This window comes from Sphaeramia orbicularis, chromosome 18 (genome assembly GCF_902148855.1).
Source record: "Sphaeramia orbicularis chromosome 18, fSphaOr1.1, whole genome shotgun sequence".
Taxonomy (NCBI): Eukaryota; Metazoa; Chordata; class Actinopteri; order Kurtiformes; family Apogonidae; genus Sphaeramia; species Sphaeramia orbicularis.
Genome location: NC_043974.1, coordinates 18074019 through 18092529, shown reverse-complemented (window position 1 = coordinate 18092529; position 18511 = coordinate 18074019). Strand labels below are relative to the sequence as shown.

The following is an 18511-nucleotide window of genomic DNA, read 5'->3' as shown; positions in this document are numbered from 1 at the left end:
TCTTTTGAGTACACCTGTTTCTTTTGTTTTTTAAATGTGCTGGCCTTAGAGTCCAATAAGCTCTGTCTGTCCAGCCCTTCAGTCCCTGCTGACGGAATGAATGAGCACATGGATCAATGCAGGTCCATCCTCAGGTCCCTCTAAAGGGCAAAACATTCAACCTGAGTCTGTAAACCGAACTTTATTGATTGTATCTCTTTATGACGAATGAAAAGCCAGATTCACAATGTTTTTGACTCACTTTAATGGTGTTTTTGTGATATCTAAACCATCTGTCATGCTAGGATTAGATCAGTATCAGTGTAAACATGCCCTTAGTGTTTACTCTTGTTTTTCTTCCTTCCTCATCTTGTGTGGTAACTCGTGTAAGGTAAGAGTCCTCGGTGTGGCTGGCACTTTTCCAGTGTCACACTACACTATCAGGTTTAATCCTGAGGCATGTCATGTCTAATAAAACATCAGGCTTTCAGTTGGCACAGGGATCCCTTGGCCGCCATGTTGGAGGAAAACACTGTCCCAGACTTTATACTGTGTCCAAACCTACAATATGCCGTTTATGAACATATGGAATAGCAGGCACAAATGCACTCTAATATCAGTTGTTGAGTGTGGTTTATGGCACAGTTAGTACACATCTGTTTAAATGAGTCAAAAAGTGTAAACTATGAATGGTTTTATTGATAATATGCATAAGTATGTAGAACCCTTATTTAATATATACTTTTTTTTTGTGCTTGCATTGTTATTGACATGCAAACTTCAATATTTTAATCTAAAGGACACACCTATGCATTAAAATACATGTGATGAAGTATTATTGCTGTATGTGTTTGGAAACTGGGTTAACCATGGGTAACATTTGTAGATTATCAGAATACTTTGTTAATCCCAGGGGGAAATTATTGGTGTCACAGTCGCTCCATTTAAGTATATTAAAAGTAGCAAGAAAGAATACAACAGAAAAAGAAAAATATATAAATGCATATAGAGCTGCAACCAATTAATCGACTAGGAGATATTCTATTGCAGTTTTCCTGAATTGAAGCTTCTTTGTGCGTCACAATAAATGTCCGTGTGAAACACAACAGTGGAACCAATGTTTAGCAGCAGAGAAATGAAGGAAACAAAGATTTAATTTAGGAGAATTGTGGTTGAATGATTTTTTTGGATCACTCAATCAGTCAATTAATCGGTTGCAGCTCTAAATACATATAAAGCGCTAAATATACAAACATATATATAGCTCATATATATGTATACACCAATATACATAATAAAATACTCTATTAAGACACAAACTTAGAGCAGCAATTTGTACTAGACAATTTATTATCGATATGATGACAGCTTTACTGATCTCTGTAGACATTTTAAGACTTTAAGGCATTTATCACATGACTAAAAGCTAAAAAGTACTAGATTTACCACACTGAAAAGTATTCTAACCTATTCTACTTTAACTAGAGTTAATTATTGAGTAGTTATGTATAGTTTAAGTATAGTTAAACTATGTATTATGGTGTATTTCAATACCAAATTAGTTAAAAGGAAAAAAAAAAAAACATATTTAGAGGTGTGCCTATGTATTTGACACACATATAAATATTACATTCTGTTTATAACTATGTTCTTGTACTATAAAGTACAAACAACATCAGCTCAACATTTCAGAATATGGACAAATCTACTGTATAGTCATCGTTGTAAAAGATTACTCACAATTTCAGGTTATTTATTTTATGTGTGGACTAAATTGTTATAATTTACCATGAATACTGCAGATGCTTGCATGAATAACTTTACGCATGTCACTTAAACACCTGTGTATGTTATGTTTATTCTTGCATATTATTGTCTTCATGTGCTGCTGAGCCCTGACAGCAAGGAAGAATAGCTTTTTGCAAGAATTGGTTTTACCTTTAAATTGGATATCAGTAAGTGATCCTGATGTGGTTGAACATACTTGTGTCCTGTCAGGTTCATAGTTGGTATATTGTCCTTAAAAAGCACAGGATGGACCTTTATTCTACTATTTGGCCCAATGAGAATGGGTGTAAAAAATGTTTAATTGTAAAGTGAGATCATTTCAAGCACATCCACCTGTCAAACCTGTAGGTATCTGTGTAGTGGTTCAATAAAAGTTCAACTGTCTTTTAGATTTTTAAAATTTAATGATATAATAGGGGGGTTAAATTGACCTCAGTAACACAAAAACAGCAGATGTTTGAGTTTGACATTTCAGTTTATGTCTGAGGAAAATCCAATACGTCTGCCAAAGATACCTGCCGCCACTGCAAAGCCTCTACCAGTGACTAAACATTAACATGTATGAATCCTTCTCTGTGTTAGAGGATGCACACACCCCTGAAACCCATGTCCTGCTCCCCCTACCACTACCAGTCATCCACTCCCTGTCCCTGTCCCTGCATGTTGACTTAATGGGTGGTCATTAATCGCCCTCTTAACCTGAATCAGTACTCACATTATTTAATCTCATGTCCTCGAACATAAAACAAATCACAGGTGTTCTTACTGTGTATCTGAGATTTGAAGAAGTCTGTGCTTCAGGGAAATCAAGTGGAGAACTGAAAACAGACGCTAAAAAAGCTCGGTTCCCTGAGTACGGCTGCTGCGACTGCCTCCTGTAGTCCTGGCACATGGATCTAATTGCATGTTTCTGACTAATGATTCACTAAGTTTTATTTCATCCCCTGACTTGATTTGCATTTTTTCTCCTCTGCTTCCAATTCTAGCAAGGCCCACTTTGAGGTCGCTAGTAATTGGCTAGCCTTGAATAGACAGTGTGTGTTGTGTGTGCTTGTGTTATATTTCCAGCTGGCCACTGATTTCCTTCCATTGTTACCTTTTTTTTTTTTTGTCTACAGCAGCCAAGAGCCTGCTGAACAAAAAACCGGATGGTGTCAAAGTAAGTTCCCTCTCACTCTTCCCACTTCTGTTTTTTTTTTATAATTCCATGTGCGTGAATCATTCGAATATTCAAGTATATGACACTTTAAGAAATGTTCTCTGTACAGGAACACCGCTGTTTGGGTAAAAATAGAAAAATAGTTCTGTTTCCTCTGTGAAATTAGTCCTTTCTGAGTGGGTGTGACGGAGATTGGCCAATAATTAGCCCCCTCTGCATTGTCAAACTGTGAGAAAAGAAAGAGCATCTGTTCTGTGAACTGAAGAAACTCTTGGAAACTGATGATTAAAATTCTGATTGGAGGGTAGGTGATGATCTTCATTTCTCTGCCCTTCATCAGTCAGTTGTCACTAAATTAAAATCCTCCACTGAGACTGCCAAAGAATGTGTGTGCTCTGTTTTAAGCACTATAAATCTGTCAATTTCACCCTTGTTGCAGTTGATGAGCTAGACTCCTCTCTCTTCCTCTTCCATAAATATAATTAGAGCTGGTTTTGTTTTCTCTGTACTTACCGCTCCTCATTATTATTATTATTAACCATATAATCTAACCGTTCAAAATGCACAATGTTAAATTAATTTTAGATAGAAATTCTTGTACTGTAAGTTGCAAATACCAACAGAAAGTAATAAATCTAAGTTGGATATGAAAGTACTATTGCACCTCATGCTGGTAGTGATAACTGAAAGTGATAAGACGTAATAAAAGGTACATGTTTATTGATGCTGTTATATGATAGTATTGTTCACGTTGATTTGCAGCCACTGGTCGTAAAGATCCAGTTTGGTTCTGTAGGTTGTTTAAAAGTGCATTCAGTAGTTTCACACCACTAGAGGGCACAGAAACTGCAAAACAACCTTAAAGCAACAGGCATTTGGAGTCAAGTTTGTCACCTAATAAATACTTGCTATTACTGTTCTGCTCCAGTGTCTGTCCATTACATCAATCTGATTTTTCAGCTATTCCCTTTAAATGCTTCCTTCTTTTTCATCATATCTGGGTGAATCACTGGGTCTTTATGTACAGATAATTGTTTGATTGATTTGGTATTTCCACTTTTTAATGTCAAGTCTTTGAGGGGTTGTATGTAATATTTATTTTTCAATCTTTCAACAGCAAGCAGAAGTTGAGTACAAGAACCTACTTAGGGCTATTAAAACCACCAATGAATCCAATGATTAATGTAATTCTTTAGTTAATTTAAAGGGGTCTGTGTGTAGTGTTGATATTCCAAACTCAACAGCAGGTGGAGGTCTCATATCAGAACACATTTATAACCACCAAAACCACCAACAAATCAACACTATGTTTCCACAGACTGTATCACTCACTGAATAAAGTGTAAAGATCATTGTTTACACACATCTGTATTATAGTATCATCAAGTTTTCTTCTTTAAACTAAAACTCAAACATGCTTATTTTGACAGCTGGTCAAAATAACATTGTGTCTTATAATCCTCAGCTAATAGTTTACATTATAGCTCCGTTAGCTTAGCTCTGTTTAAAGACTGAAAACAACCACAATAAAACCACAAATCACCTCCGTTTTCTGTCGTTTGTGTTCAGTTTAATTCAGTTTTATTTATAGAGTCCAAAGTCACCTCACAGGGCTATACAGAAATTGTTAAACTGATTTAAAAAAAAAAATCACAATAAAAATAAGCAAACAGTCAAGTAATCAGTTAGTAAACAGTGTTGTCAGTAGCTGAACTAAAGATCTGTTTGGAATCAAACAAACAAGGTCAGACCTGTCACAGTTTAGTCTGAACTATTCATCAACAATCTAACTTAGCAAAGATAAAAACAACAGCTAATCACTTTATACCTTCATAAGCCTCATAATCCAACCTGTGTGGAAGAAACGCTGTGATTTCATTATCAAACTCCATTCGTTTCATTTACAGCTGTGTCCGGTGGAGAAAACAACAACAGTGCTCTAGTTTTGATCACTTTCTTTGACTCTAAAAGTGGTTCTCATCTCATTTCATCACTTTCTGATGCTTTGGTCAAAGGCCCAGTGGCTTTTAGTTTTCCTAACCATGGGAGACCCCCAGAGTGACTCAGTTTAGTTTAATTTAGTTTAATTGTGTTTATTCAGACGTTTCAAGTATTATATATTTGTGCAGGATACAATGTTTAAAAACAAAAGAGTCTGAAAAGGAATAAGTTGAAGCCTAAGCTTATTATGCCGACCCCCCCTATTCATATCCCCAAACAAAATGAAATAAAATAGCTACCAATGCCTTTTAATAATAATAGCAAGAACAAAAAACAAAACCATTCAATCGTTTGGGTAGTGGAAATATTAACATACATACATTCTTTATATATTTTCATGTCATTTCTTTTAAACATAAATAGCGTTGTACAGACTTTTAACTCAGGATTTAACTTGTTCCAAACATTTATTCCAACAGTAGAAAGGCCAAATTGCTTCATGTTTGTTCTAACATAAGGTTTTTTGAACACGTTACTTCCTCTGAAATTATAAACACTTTCCCCGCATTTTAAACAAGCTCTAAATATGAACACTCACTCAATACTCCCTCTAGTGGTCTTATAAATCCACAGCCTGTTTGTGTGAATTGATTAAGTTCATATCTCTACAATCTAATACACTGGCATTTTCGGCAGAACTTCAGAACCCCGTAAACACTCTAATTTATTTATTTTTTTATTAACCTTGAGATTAAAATCTCTTTTTCAAGGTAGACCTGGCCAATACAGAACACCATTACAAAGTTACAAAAATTCTAAAATAAAACACGTTAAGAACAGACAAAGGACAACAGATACATACAACAAAATCCAGCTTCGGAAAAGCAATTGCACTCTTCAGCAACGTTTTTTTTTTTTTATCAGAGCTTCGAACTCTCCCAGGGAGACCAAATCATTAAGCTACAATGTGTTCTGAAGATTGTTCCATTGTTCCCGCAAAATAAGAGAAAGAGATGATAATGATAATTTTAGATCATTTTTTAATATTAAGTAGAAATACTACATGTAGCCCCTTTTTAATGAGAAAACAGTACTAGTTGGTGCTTATTCAGATGCACTCAGACTAAGTGGGTGGGTTCATTGATGCTGAATGCATACACTTCAGAATGTATGTGTCAGGTTTATGGTCATGATCGGGTTCAAATGTTTTCCTCATGCTGTGTTGTGGCTGCCGATGCAGAAAAGGAAGACCCATTGTACTGAAATTGTAAGGGTAGGCTGAATGTGCTGCTGCTTGTCAGACACCTGCTGTGGATAGTTAGCTGTAGAAAACATGTGCATTTAAACATCCCAAAGTGCAGCTCGGGGCTGGAGAGGCACTGCATGACTGAACATACCTCATGCATAATAAGTCTTCCACTTTCAGGGTTGGTATCAAAAATGCAGATTCAATGAATGTTCAAGCTCAAAAACATACCAGGTCATTTCTGAGAACAGTTGGATATCCTCTATACATGTGGTCAGGGTTGTAGATCGAAGCTACAGCCACTGGTTTTATTTCAATCTGAAGATTTGAGGTTTCAGGTGAAGATTTCGACGTTTATAGTTACAACTCGTCCGTCTTTGTCTGTTGCCTGAGGAGCAGTTTATTTTCAGAGAGAGCTCTTGTAGGAGGCTGTTTCCGATCGATTTCTACTCCTGACTGAACTCAAAGACAAGAATGTGGAGTCCAGTATCTCTGTAAAAACTCCAACTCTGAACTGGAAAATTAAATGTTCTTTGGCTCGTGTTTAGACGTGTTGTGTGTCTCCAGCCCTTCTTGTCTGATTTAGAAAAATATTAATAGATAATAATAATAGAAAATACTGTAATAAATATTAGAGGAATTAGAACCGGTAATATTTTTGTCTGCTTTTGTTCAGTTTCTTTTTTTAATGACAAATGCATATTAAATATTTGACCCTAACTCCTTCTTTGACAAATGATACCTTGGTCTTTTCATTTTAACAGCTTTTTCGGGATCTTTTACTGAAATGTTTTTGTCAGTATATTGAATCCACACGCTCACATTATTCAAAGTCCACTCTAGGTTTTTAACATGGGATCACAGGTTTGATATTCACTCAGAACAAAGTGTACGTGATTTATCCATTTGTCTTAAACTGCTTTTAAGAAAGAAGAAAATCTGTTGAATTTATGCTGCGTGTCTCAGCTCACAGAAATCCCCCTGAAATACAACCAGAAAAACAATACTTGAGTTCAGTGGATAAGCCAGAGAAAGGGTTGGAAATCCCCTGGTGTTTGTTCCATTGTTGTTCAGCTGCTAAATAAAATGCAATAATTTGACAAAAACATAAGGTTTTACAGGTCATTAGAACTATTGTTAATGTTAAAATATACATAAATGCTGAATTACTAACATATTAAGTCCAATGCAATCATGAACAAAACATTATCTGTTAGTATTTTTACAGTGTTTGTATCATATTATCATGATTACATTATTGTATTTAGCTCAAAAAGCCACACACTTTTGTGCACCACCACTTTAGTTTCATTAAAGTTTCAATATGCATGATTTGCATGTGCTTTTGTAATAACATGAAGTTGATTTTAGAGTCTTATGTTGCTGGAAGCCTGTTAACTGTAGCTGAGACCCTGTTAGTGTTACACATTATTACTGATGTAGGCGTTGAAGACCTCAAACATAATGATCACTGGAAAAACGGGCCAGATTCCTATAGTTTTTTTTTTTTTTTTCTGTAAAGCTATAAATATGGTAAGCTGTGAAGTGTTAAATAACAGCGCCCAGCATAAAAGACACTCCACTACAAGCACACAAGCGTATATATTTGACATGCAATCATAGTGAATTTTAGTGTGTAAGGGCCAAACAGTGCATTTCCAATAACCACTGTTTGGACAATTAAGTCTTTGGTAATTTAGCTGAATTTGACAGATGAAGGTTTTGTTTGTGGTTTTATTGTGATCCAGGCAGTCAACAGTGATCATGAAGTTCAGTCTAATTCATCAGTGCTCTACAGAATAATTGGGTCGTTTGTTTGACTCCGATGTGGTCGTCTATTCTTGTCCAGCTCCGTGAGCCGGCGGCCGTCTGATAACAAAACTCCACCTTGTTTTCTTAACCCTTCGCTGTGTGTGATGCCACATTGCATTGAGTGGATGTGGGGTTTTCTGGACTGGCTCACTGACACTTCCTTGACAGCAGGTTTGGCGCTGGTCCGTCCACAGCAGCAGCTTGAAGACTGGTTGTGTGAACACTAAGCCTTGTCACTTCTGCCCTGTCCTGTCTGTCTACTTGTCTGTCCACTCTGTCCCTCCAGATCAACAACAAGGCCAATGTGGTCACCAGCCCCAAAGAGCCTGTCCCCACTCCTTCTCTGGTACACTGTCTGCCTGCCTGCCTGCTTGTCTGTCTGTCTGTCTGCATGAATCTGTCTGTCTGTCAGCCCATACTGTCAGTGGTATCAGTCAGGATTAAGCAGCTCGGTTCAACTCTTACTGTTACATTTTTTCTGTAAAGCTTTAGATCCACAGTTCTATCAGTGGTTGTGTAACGTCCACATGCTCTTCTGGGTTGCTTTATCGCATTGCTGCGTTGCTGTACATGGGCTACATTCTCCTTTGTTGTTGATGAAAGCTGTAATGGCGACCCCAGGGCCATTGCATATCAGCTGTGGCTAATACACTTTTGCCACAAGCCTTTGTTCTCCTGCATGTTCGGCCTCAACCATACGGGTTTGTTACTGGGTTGAGGCACAGGAGTATTTCTATTTTTCTTTTATGAACAGCTACATCAATCAGTGTAGCTTTTGTACAATTACACATTGCTGCAAGGGTTGTAGAAGAAAAACTGTATTAAATATTGTAGTGTGTGTGAATTATAGCTGCATAGTCCTCTATCTACCTTCATGTTTAAGGATCGGTTAGAACAGGGGTGTCACACTCATTTTAGTTCAGGGGCCGCATTCACCCCAATTTGATCTCAAGTGGGCCAGACCAGTAAAATAATACCAGTGAAAAAAGTAAAATAATATTGTGATCAGGTTTACATCTCCAAAGTTTCCCTAAAAATCTGAATAACATGAACAACTTGAATTGTCTTAAGAAAAACAAGTGCAATTTTAACAATATTATGCCTCGGTTTATCAGTTTATCATTTACACATGTGCATCACAATCGCACAAAACATTTAGTAACAGGCAGAATATTGGTAAAATTGCATTTACTTTTCTTAAGACATTCCCGCTTGTTCATATTTGTTCAGGTTATTCACGTTTTCTGTAAAAGTATAGTTTGGTAATATAAACATTTTCATGTAATTTTACCTTTTTACACTAAAAAACAGAGAAAATTTGGGGTTGTCATTATTTATAGGTTATAATGATAATATTTTACTGGTCTGACCCACTTGAAATCTAATTGGACTGTATGTGTCTGTATGTGGAACCTGAATTAAAATGATTTTGAGACCAATGATCGTTAATATCTTCAGTGTAATTTTTGCATTTCACAAATTCATCCCATGGGCCGGATTGGACCCTTTAGCAGGTTGGATTTGGCCCCCGGACCACATGTTTGACACGAATGAATGTTAAATACAGAACTGGAACCAAATACTATTAAGCAGTGCTTCTTATGAACTGATTCAGTGTTATTTGTTTTATTTGCATGCTCACAAAAATGTATAAGTGGTGTGGTTTTTGATGTAAAGTGACAGCCTTGGGCGTAAATGACTACCATACCAGCCCATAACTAAAAAAGGTGATTAGAAAACTACTGTTAGTCACAATTACATCCTACGCACAAGATATGAACATGTAGTGTTATTAATATTATTAGAGAATACATAAGTATATATATAGCACGCCAAACAGGAAAGAAAAAAAAAAAAAAGTATGTATGGGAAAACTGCACTAAAAGCATTTTTAAAATTGTGAATAAGCAGATTTATCTATTATTAGGCTGTTGTGTTTTTTTTCTTCTTTGTTTTTGTATTTTCTTCTTTTTTTGTATTTTACCTTTTTTGTTCTATGAGTACTTTGCTGTTTTTTATTACTGTCGTTAAGTATGTTATGTAGGACCAGGAGTGGGAGGGTGAGGGGGTGGGAAGAATGGGACATGCCTTTGAAATGGAATATTCAAATCTTCAATGTAACTTAAATCTGCACCAAAAAATGATAAATAAATATGTAAAAAAAAAAAAAAAAAAAAGAAAACTACAGTTAGGTCTTAACAAATTATCATTTTTACTTGTGATGCATGCATACTTGACTAACTGAGTTAACTGAGTTAAATATACAACACTTAGCTTAAAAGTTATAAGTTGCAGTTTTACAGTTTCCTACTCTGTCCAGTCTTTAAGCTAAACTAGACTAACCAAATCCTGACTCATGCTCTGTATGAAACGCATGTATGAAAATGACATTGATCTCATCCACTCTCTCCTGAAAAGAAAGTAAATGTTAAATGATTTCAGAAACTCACACAACACAAATGGCTAATGCTACAGTAGCATTAGCCATTAGCTGTGTACCTATGACAGAGTTCACCTGCAGATCATCCAATCTTTCTCCTCAGGGGCTTTAGTCGAAGCTGCATGATGTTACAATGGGTCACATGGGACACAGTAAACGGCAGTGTACGGCAAACAGTTTTGTAATAGCACGAACTGTACATGTGACTGAAAAATCCATTACAATGGACCACGTTAACCTTTCTCTCATTGATTTTGGGTGATTTGTGTAATACCTATAGAGTAATACAGATGTGTGATGTGTAAAATGCACTTATCTCTGTGTGTTTTTGGATATTTAAGCTGTTATCTGGGATGTGTGTCTGATAAAGGACCATCTGTCATAGGCTTTGTTCAGACTGCAGCCAACTCACATTTATTTCTTGTTATTTGCAAGTGATCAGATCAGGTTTGTTTGTGTTGATATCACCACTTATCTGCATTAGTGACTGTGGTGAAGCAGCTTTGTGACTTTGTACTTTTTCCAGTTTCACATGTAAAGGAGGAGCCTCCACTAACGTACCATCAGACGGGTTATTTAGGCCGCCATGTTCTCCATAGTGCAGGTCATATATTGTAGTGACCAAACTGAGAAATCAGTTCCATTTGAACACTTAAAGGTGGGGTCTGAGATTTTGGAAAAACGGTTCGAGCTAGCTACATTTTTAACATACTCAATTCAAAAGTCCAAACCCCTTTCTTCAGATGTCCCTCCGAAGCCATGCCTCCAGAGTAGTGGCACGTGCAACGCTTGTTCCCGAGAGTTCACGAGCGCTGCACAGCAACAATTAGCCGTGAGGCTCTGCTCCGTCCCAGGCTTTACTCCGATGCCGTATACGGTCCGACCCAGCCCCGGCCACAGCTCCATCTCCTACGTGAGGCTCCCTCGCCGGCTACAGCCCCTGCTAAACCTCCAGCTCACGTATCCATGCATACCTCATTCAGTCTCCTCTAACACCCCCACTCTTCCAGAACAGCCCCAGTTCAGACCTACGTGACTAATGTTACATTTCCTAGTGATTTATGTTAGTGACAAAACAGTTTGCCGGTGAACTTTCCATCCTAATATAGCCAGGTTCTGGCTTCGCTTCCTGTACAAGCACTTCATGCTCGAAGAGGGGTACGTGCAGAGGGGGGAAGGGGGGAGGGATGAATGGCAGTTGAGTTTGATAGAGATATCACCATTTGCGTGGGCGCTCAAAATGGTCGAATGGTGTTTTTTCAGTCCTGTCCGTTCCACAGGTAACTAATTTTTTTATCATTTTTGCATTATAGCATTTAATTAATTAGTTATAATCGGGGTGTGAAGGGGATTTTAAGGAATATAGTAACAAATGCTCCAGAAAAACATCTCAGACCCCACCTTTAAGTATCCGTTTTTACTGTCATCAACCTGGATACAGGCTGGATAAGTCAACAACTGGAGTCTGGCAGTCTGAGCAAGGCCATCGTGTCATGATAATGTGTTTGTGTTTCATGTCTGTTATTGTCATTTTGTCGACAGTTTTGGGTGAAATGTACCGATCATGTGCCATAAAACAACTGATGTGAAGAGGATTGTTGTATTTCCAGTGTTGTATCATTACCATTTCCATCTACACTAGTGCTGTCGTGTATTGAGTCTGTTTTTAGAGCTTTCTTGCTTTCTCCCAAGTCTTTTTCCTTCTTTTTCCACAACCTTTTTATGTTTCAAGTGCTTTTTTTCCCCCTCAAACCTCCTTTCTAACTCACTTTCGTTCTGCACCAACTGTTCGTCTTTTCAAATCAGGAGCCTCAAACCACAGTTATCCACAACCCAGCTGATGGAAACAAGGTATACAGCTGCTCAGCTGCTAGTCTGAAGGTGTAGTTTGCTGGTAACGTGTGCTCCATTTACCGTAGAGCCATAGTGTCGCTTCTCATGATGATGATGTTCGTATGCCATTGGATGTTTATGACACTCAACATGCCGTGACAGAACAGGAAACCATGGATCCTGCTCAATATCGCATGCCAACTTCTGCATGCTTCTGTGATTTAATGTTTTTCGTCATCTTTTTTTATCAGCAGTTTCTAATGTTACCATTCGAATGTCTTTATAAATGACGGTTTTTATTGTAGATGTGTTTCTGTAACGTCATGGACTGAGTTTGTGACATCACATGCCGTTACTAAAACCTGGTAAAGCATGTGCTACCATCGTCAATATAACATAAGATGGAGGTGGTTATGTGACAAAGGGATTATACATGCTGCTCAAATACCATGGATACCAGAGCTGTTCCATGCTATATGTTTAACAGTATAGCCTGAGTCCATTTAGCGTGTGGAGGTGATTCGTCTGTGCAGATGTACACGTCTATTATCATGTATAATCCATCAGGCTCTCGTGTGCATGCTTGTACCTTCCGCTTTGTGCAGTGACTTGATGGTGTTAGAGCTCAAAGTGTAGCGTATGTGTTGTGTATATAGAGAGAATACTATGTAGAAATGGAAATTAAATGTATGTGCTGCATTGCTTTAACCTGTAACCTGCTTTAAATGTTGTAAAGCAGTAATGTCTTTTTTTTTTTCCCCACTCGTTGAATCGCATGTTTTTTTAATCTGCAGGATATGATTGGCGTGAAATGCAAATATAGCAGTACAAAACACAATATACCAAGAGAAAAGGACACAGGGCCTCAAGCAAAAAAGTACTTGTATAGGCAGAACATGACATTTAGAGTTCAGATATTCCATCGTCTCCTATGGTTGAACATTATGGAAGTAATTATGTCACATATCACAGCTGTTACTTTAGCATTATTAAGGATTCTTTTGCAATGTAGTAAGTGACATAGTACTAGTTATCTGGTTAAATGTGTATTAGTAATGTAACTAATTATATAGAATACATTTTTTTAAATTTTCCTTTTAGATGAAATTTTCACTGATAGTAAACGATAAAGTAAGGGGGGAAAAATGAGGAGAGAGATCCTCCTGAGACCCAGAAAAGTAGAAGTTTTATCTTTTTTTTTTTTTTTTACATCAGCACAAATTCAGATACCTGTTTACTTTTTTTTTTTTTTTTGATGGAATATGCTTTGCAGTGGACATTTTTTTTTTTTTTTTAACTAAAGCTGTGAAATGCATTGCTGAGTCTTAGGAGGATATTGTTGAAAAGCAAAAGGAAGTTATAACTACACATCATACATCATGAATTGGATATTCTGGGTGAAATATTTTTACTGAAATGAGTCCATTTTAATGTAACCCGTGTATAATTGGCAAAATTTTGAAAATCAATCACATTTTTTTGTCGGTACCCTTAATTTAGTTAATTTAGTTACTGCATTGATATACACTATAAACAAAAAGTTAAGGATATTTCTTTTTTTTTTTGTCTTTTTTCTGGTCATTTTTGCCATTTGAAAATAAAACTATGTTTGGTCATTAAAAAAAATGTGTTTTTATTCAATTCACACACAAAAAAGTAAAAAGCACTGCACAAGAATCCCAACTGAAAAAAGTAGCCCAAAAATTAAAACTATCCTTAACGTTTTATCAACTGAAAGAAAAATCCAAGGCACTCTCTTTAAACATTAAATGCCTTTATTGACATGGCACGGTCATATCTAGGTCTAGATATGACCGTGCCATGTCAATAAAGGCATTTAATGTTTAAAGAGAGTGCCTTGGATTTTTCTTTCAGTTGATATCTACTTTTTGAGTCCCTTTTTTTGAGCACCTCGAACAAACTCTTTTTTTTGGTTCGAGAAGCATTCCTTCCCATGAATTTTTTGAACTATCCTTAACTTTTTGTTTGTAGTGTATATATAAAAAAAGACCAAAACCAGAAATCAAACATAATGTTATTAGACAGAACTCTAGTAAAATGAATCCCAAACATGGTCCACTCCTGTTCCGACACTGAGGTCTAAGTAACAGCAAACACACAGAGCTTCATGACCAGACAGTATGTGGACGGTGTGTGTGTGTGTGTGATGATGGTGCAGTTGTGTGTGTTCCAGGTGCTGCAGTAGATGATCATAAACCCTCCTGCTCTGTGTGACTGCTGAGTGTACCGATGTCAGCGCAGCTTTAAATGTCTGTTTGCGCTCGTGTACCGGGCTGGTTTTCCTCACGACCGCTGTGTTTGTCGTTTGACAGGAGTCCAGCGAGAGCGCCAACACGACCATCGAGGACGAGGACGTGAGAGGTAAGGAGGCCGACTAATACAAAGGAGCAGGACGACGCCCACACACCTCATTAAAACTGCTGCCTATGACGCTAAGGTCACCTTCCTCCTGTACTTGGGTGGTTATTATTAGATGTGGACTCACCACAGTCCAGAGTGCCCCTCCTGCTTTGCATGAATGCGTTACGCTGGATTAGTTATTGTCTTTAACTATGTTTTATTCATTGTCTTGGAGCATGTTGTTCATTGGTTTGTTTTGCATGTTGAGCTCCTTTTAACCTTAACCTTGACCAGTAACTCTACCAGGCAGCGGTGTCTCACAGCTGGATGTGGAGGCTGGTGCTTTTAACAGCTACATGAACACATTTTCACTATTTTAAGTGACAGACTATAAATAGGAGGCCTTTTAAATTCAACTTTTTTGATCAAGATCTTTTTATTGAAGTTTTCTCAATGTAATACAAGTGCAGTGCGGAATGGTCCTTACAGAAATCGTACGTAAGCGTAGGTGTAAATCAATCACAGCTCGCACCATAGAGCAGTGTTTTTCAACCTTGGGGTCGGGACCCCACGTGGGATCGCCTGAAATTTCTAGTAGCTAATTGATGAAAATGAAATAAAAACTTACTAATAAAAAATATATGAGTTGACAGAGACATCCCAATACATAAACGACATGACAAACTGAGTCTGAAACTGAAGCATTGTGGTACTGTTTCTTTCAAATGTTCATTGTGGTCAGTTTCAGATGCTGCAGCTCTTTCATAATTCATAGTTTGAGTTATTGTTTGTTCAGTATTAATTGTCAGCCTTATAACTCCAACAAAAGAATCAGGTCAGAATTTGGAAACAAGGCATTTAATCATAGAATCAATAAAAGCTATATTTCTGTATTTTTAAATATTTTGAGGTGAACTGCAAAATTCAACTAGTACAATTTTGCCGAGAATGTTTTTCGATCAAATAAGGTCAGCTTTTAAACGAAAACGGCATAAATGGAAAATGTGTAACATATCTTACACCACAACCTTCACGTTACATCAGTTTACTTTAGTTTAATTTATTATATCAGTTTAGTTTATTATATTAGTTGAATTTATTATATTTGGTAAGTTTATTCTATTATTTTAGTTAATTGTAATAGGTTAGTTAATTACATTATTTTAGCTTATTATATTAGTTTATCATATTACTTTAGTTTATTATATTAGGTTAGCTTATATTAGTTTGGTTTGTTGTATTATTTTAGTTTATTATATTAGTTTAGTTTATTACATCAAAATACAAATACTGTGATGAGTGTAAGGAAATGTGTGATATCAAATAGTTCAGATGTTACGATATAACAAAGACAGTCAACAGGGGATCTGAGAGACAGCTTTTATAAATAAGGTCAGCTTTTAAATGAAAACGGCATAAATGGAAAATGTGTAACATCTTACACCACAACCTTCACGTTACATCAGTTTAGTTTAGTTTAGTTTAATTTATTGTATCAGTTTAGTTTATTATGTTAGTTGAATTTATTATATTTGGTAAGTTTATTATATTATTTTAGTTAATTGTAATAGGTTAGTTTATTACATTATTTTAGTTTATTATATTAGTTTATCATATTATTTTACTTTATTATATTTGTTTAGTTTATTATATTAGTTTGGTTTGTTACATTAGTTTAGTTTATTATATTAGGTTAGCTTATATTTGTTTGGTTTGTTGTATTATTTTAGTTTATTATATTAGTTTAGTTTATTACATTAGGTTAGCTTATATTAGTTTGTTTTGTTGTATTATTTTAGTTTATTATATTAGGTTAGTTTATTATATTAGTTTAGTTTATTACATTAGTTTAGTTTATTACATTAGGTTAGCTTATATTAGTTTGTTTTGTTGTATTATTTTAGTTTATTATATTAGTTTAGTTTATTACATTAGGTTAGCTTATATTAGTTTGGTCTGTTATATTAGTTTAGTTTATTTACATTAGTTTGGTTTGTTGTATTAGTTTAATTTATTATATTAGGTTGGTTTATTATGCTAGTTTATTATATTACTGTAGTTTATTCTATTAGTTTAGAATTGCCTAATGCATATCCTGTTTAGTTCCGTTTTGCCACATTTCTAAATGTCCTTAGATGTGAGCTCTGAGATCCACAGGAAATAACCACGAAATACAAATACTGTGATGAGTGTAAGGAAATGTGTGATATCAAATAGTTCAGATGCTACGATATAACAAAGACAGTCAACAGGGGATCTGAGAGACTGCAGAGGACAAGTACAGTGAATATTTGTATTGATTTGTGATTACGTTTGTGTTTTCTGATGGTTCACTACAGTATTGACCTTCACCTGAACTGATGATCTGACAGACAGAGGAGCTTTAACATGTACTCAACATAAATCTGATGCAGTGTTTATCAGTGTTGATCCTATTTGCCCTTTGTGGTCTTGTTTTTATCTGATCTGTGTGACAGATCATGGATTGTCACGTTGGTGTGTGTGTGTCTGCGTACAGGAAATTCCTGTGTGTTGCTAATGTATGGGTCCATTAGTGGACGCTTCACTGGCCTTTATAGAATGTCTGCCGTTGGTCGTCATCCTGGATGGGGTCGTCATCCCCCGCTGCTCCAATAACCTTATTCAGCAAAGCTTTGAAATGACCTCACGCTGCTCCACTTAAGGGTTCACACAGATTCTCGCGTTTCATTCGGTGGTTATTTTTCTTGTGGGTAATAATACAGCTCTATCTCTGTCTGCAATCCATGAACCTAATCCAATCTGTTGAAAATTAGGAGCAGATTTCAATGGAGGCTTCTTTTGTGATCTCAGCGCTGGTGAAGCTGCAGCATCTGTGGCAGGAAATGGGCTGATAGAAGAGCAAGGCTAGTGATGAGGGCTAATGGGATTTCCTACTCCTTCAATATAACGTGTGTGTGTGTGATGTATAGTTGGCAGCGTTACTTCAGTGTGTCATTTCCTCTGCAAAAGTGTTGAGAATGAGCAGCGTTTCTTTTCCTCAGTCGCTGGATTCAATAAAGAACGCGGTTTTCTGACAGAACACGCATTTTATGGAATAAGAATCAGAGCAAATGTTCCGATTCCTTTGGGGCATTTTGGAAAAGGCTGTAAACGCTAACATTGTCTTACGCTGTGTTAAAGCTCGTTTCTGGTGGGTTTTGGGTTTTTTCCCAAGAAATAGATAAAAATGTTATTTCCCAGTATCTTATCCAAAGAGGCTTTTGTACTTTTCTGTCTGTGTCTGCAGTGTTTTTCAACCGTGGGGTCGCCTGAAATTTCTAGTAGTTGATAAAAACAAACAAAAAAAACACTTACTAATAAAAAATATAATGTGAGTTGACAGAGACAATCCCAATACATAAAAGACATGAAAAAGTGTGAAGCTGAAACTGAAGCACTGTGGTGCTGTTTATCTTTCAAATGTTCATTGTGGTCGGTTTAAGATGCGGCAGTTCTTTCATAATTCATAGTAGGGCTGAAAGATATATCGTTATCGTATCTATATCTAGATATGAACATTCAAGATATTAATATTGAAAAAGCAATGATATAAACAATATAGATTTGCCCTGCATGTACAGCTCTGGAAGTCACAAGTCACAGTATTTATTCGTACTTTATGTTAATGTTGATGACTGGCAGTGAGTTCTTATAAATAAAACTGCACTTTCCACATTCTTTTGTATTATGATGTTTGTATTTTTCTGAAAAATGCTTGGTTTTCACCAAACCCGTAGTCATATTGTATTGTATCGATATCGAGATATCTGGCATGAATATCGAGATATGACATTTTGTCCATATTGTTCAGCCCTAATTCATAGTTTGAGTTCTTGTTTGTTCAGTGTTAATTGTCAGCCTTGTAAATCCAAGCTGGACTGACTGCACATATCCTGACCAAGGAAAATAAAATTCTCACTTTGTGCAGTAA

The 18511-nt window shown here is 36.3% G+C and overlaps 1 protein-coding gene and 1 long non-coding RNA gene across 2 annotated transcripts in view; one reads left to right on the top strand and one right to left on the bottom strand.

Annotated features, from left to right (window-relative positions):
• LOC115438984 (calcium/calmodulin-dependent protein kinase type II delta 1 chain) overlaps positions 1–18511 on the top strand; it is a 168527-nt gene that overhangs the window by 139258 nt on the left and 10758 nt on the right. Inside the window, 4 exon segments of the mRNA XM_075353536.1 lie at positions 2886–2926; positions 8212–8271; positions 12172–12216; positions 14532–14580. Of these exon segments, the coding sequence (XP_075209651.1) occupies positions 2886–2926; positions 8212–8271; positions 12172–12216; positions 14532–14580 (195 nt within the window).
• Positions 10625–11882, bottom strand: LOC115438985 (uncharacterized). Its single transcript, XR_003938177.1, has 2 exons — positions 11767–11882; positions 10625–11016 (listed from the first exon to the last, which is right to left on the bottom strand). It is a non-coding gene; the product is annotated as an uncharacterized LOC115438985 (long non-coding RNA).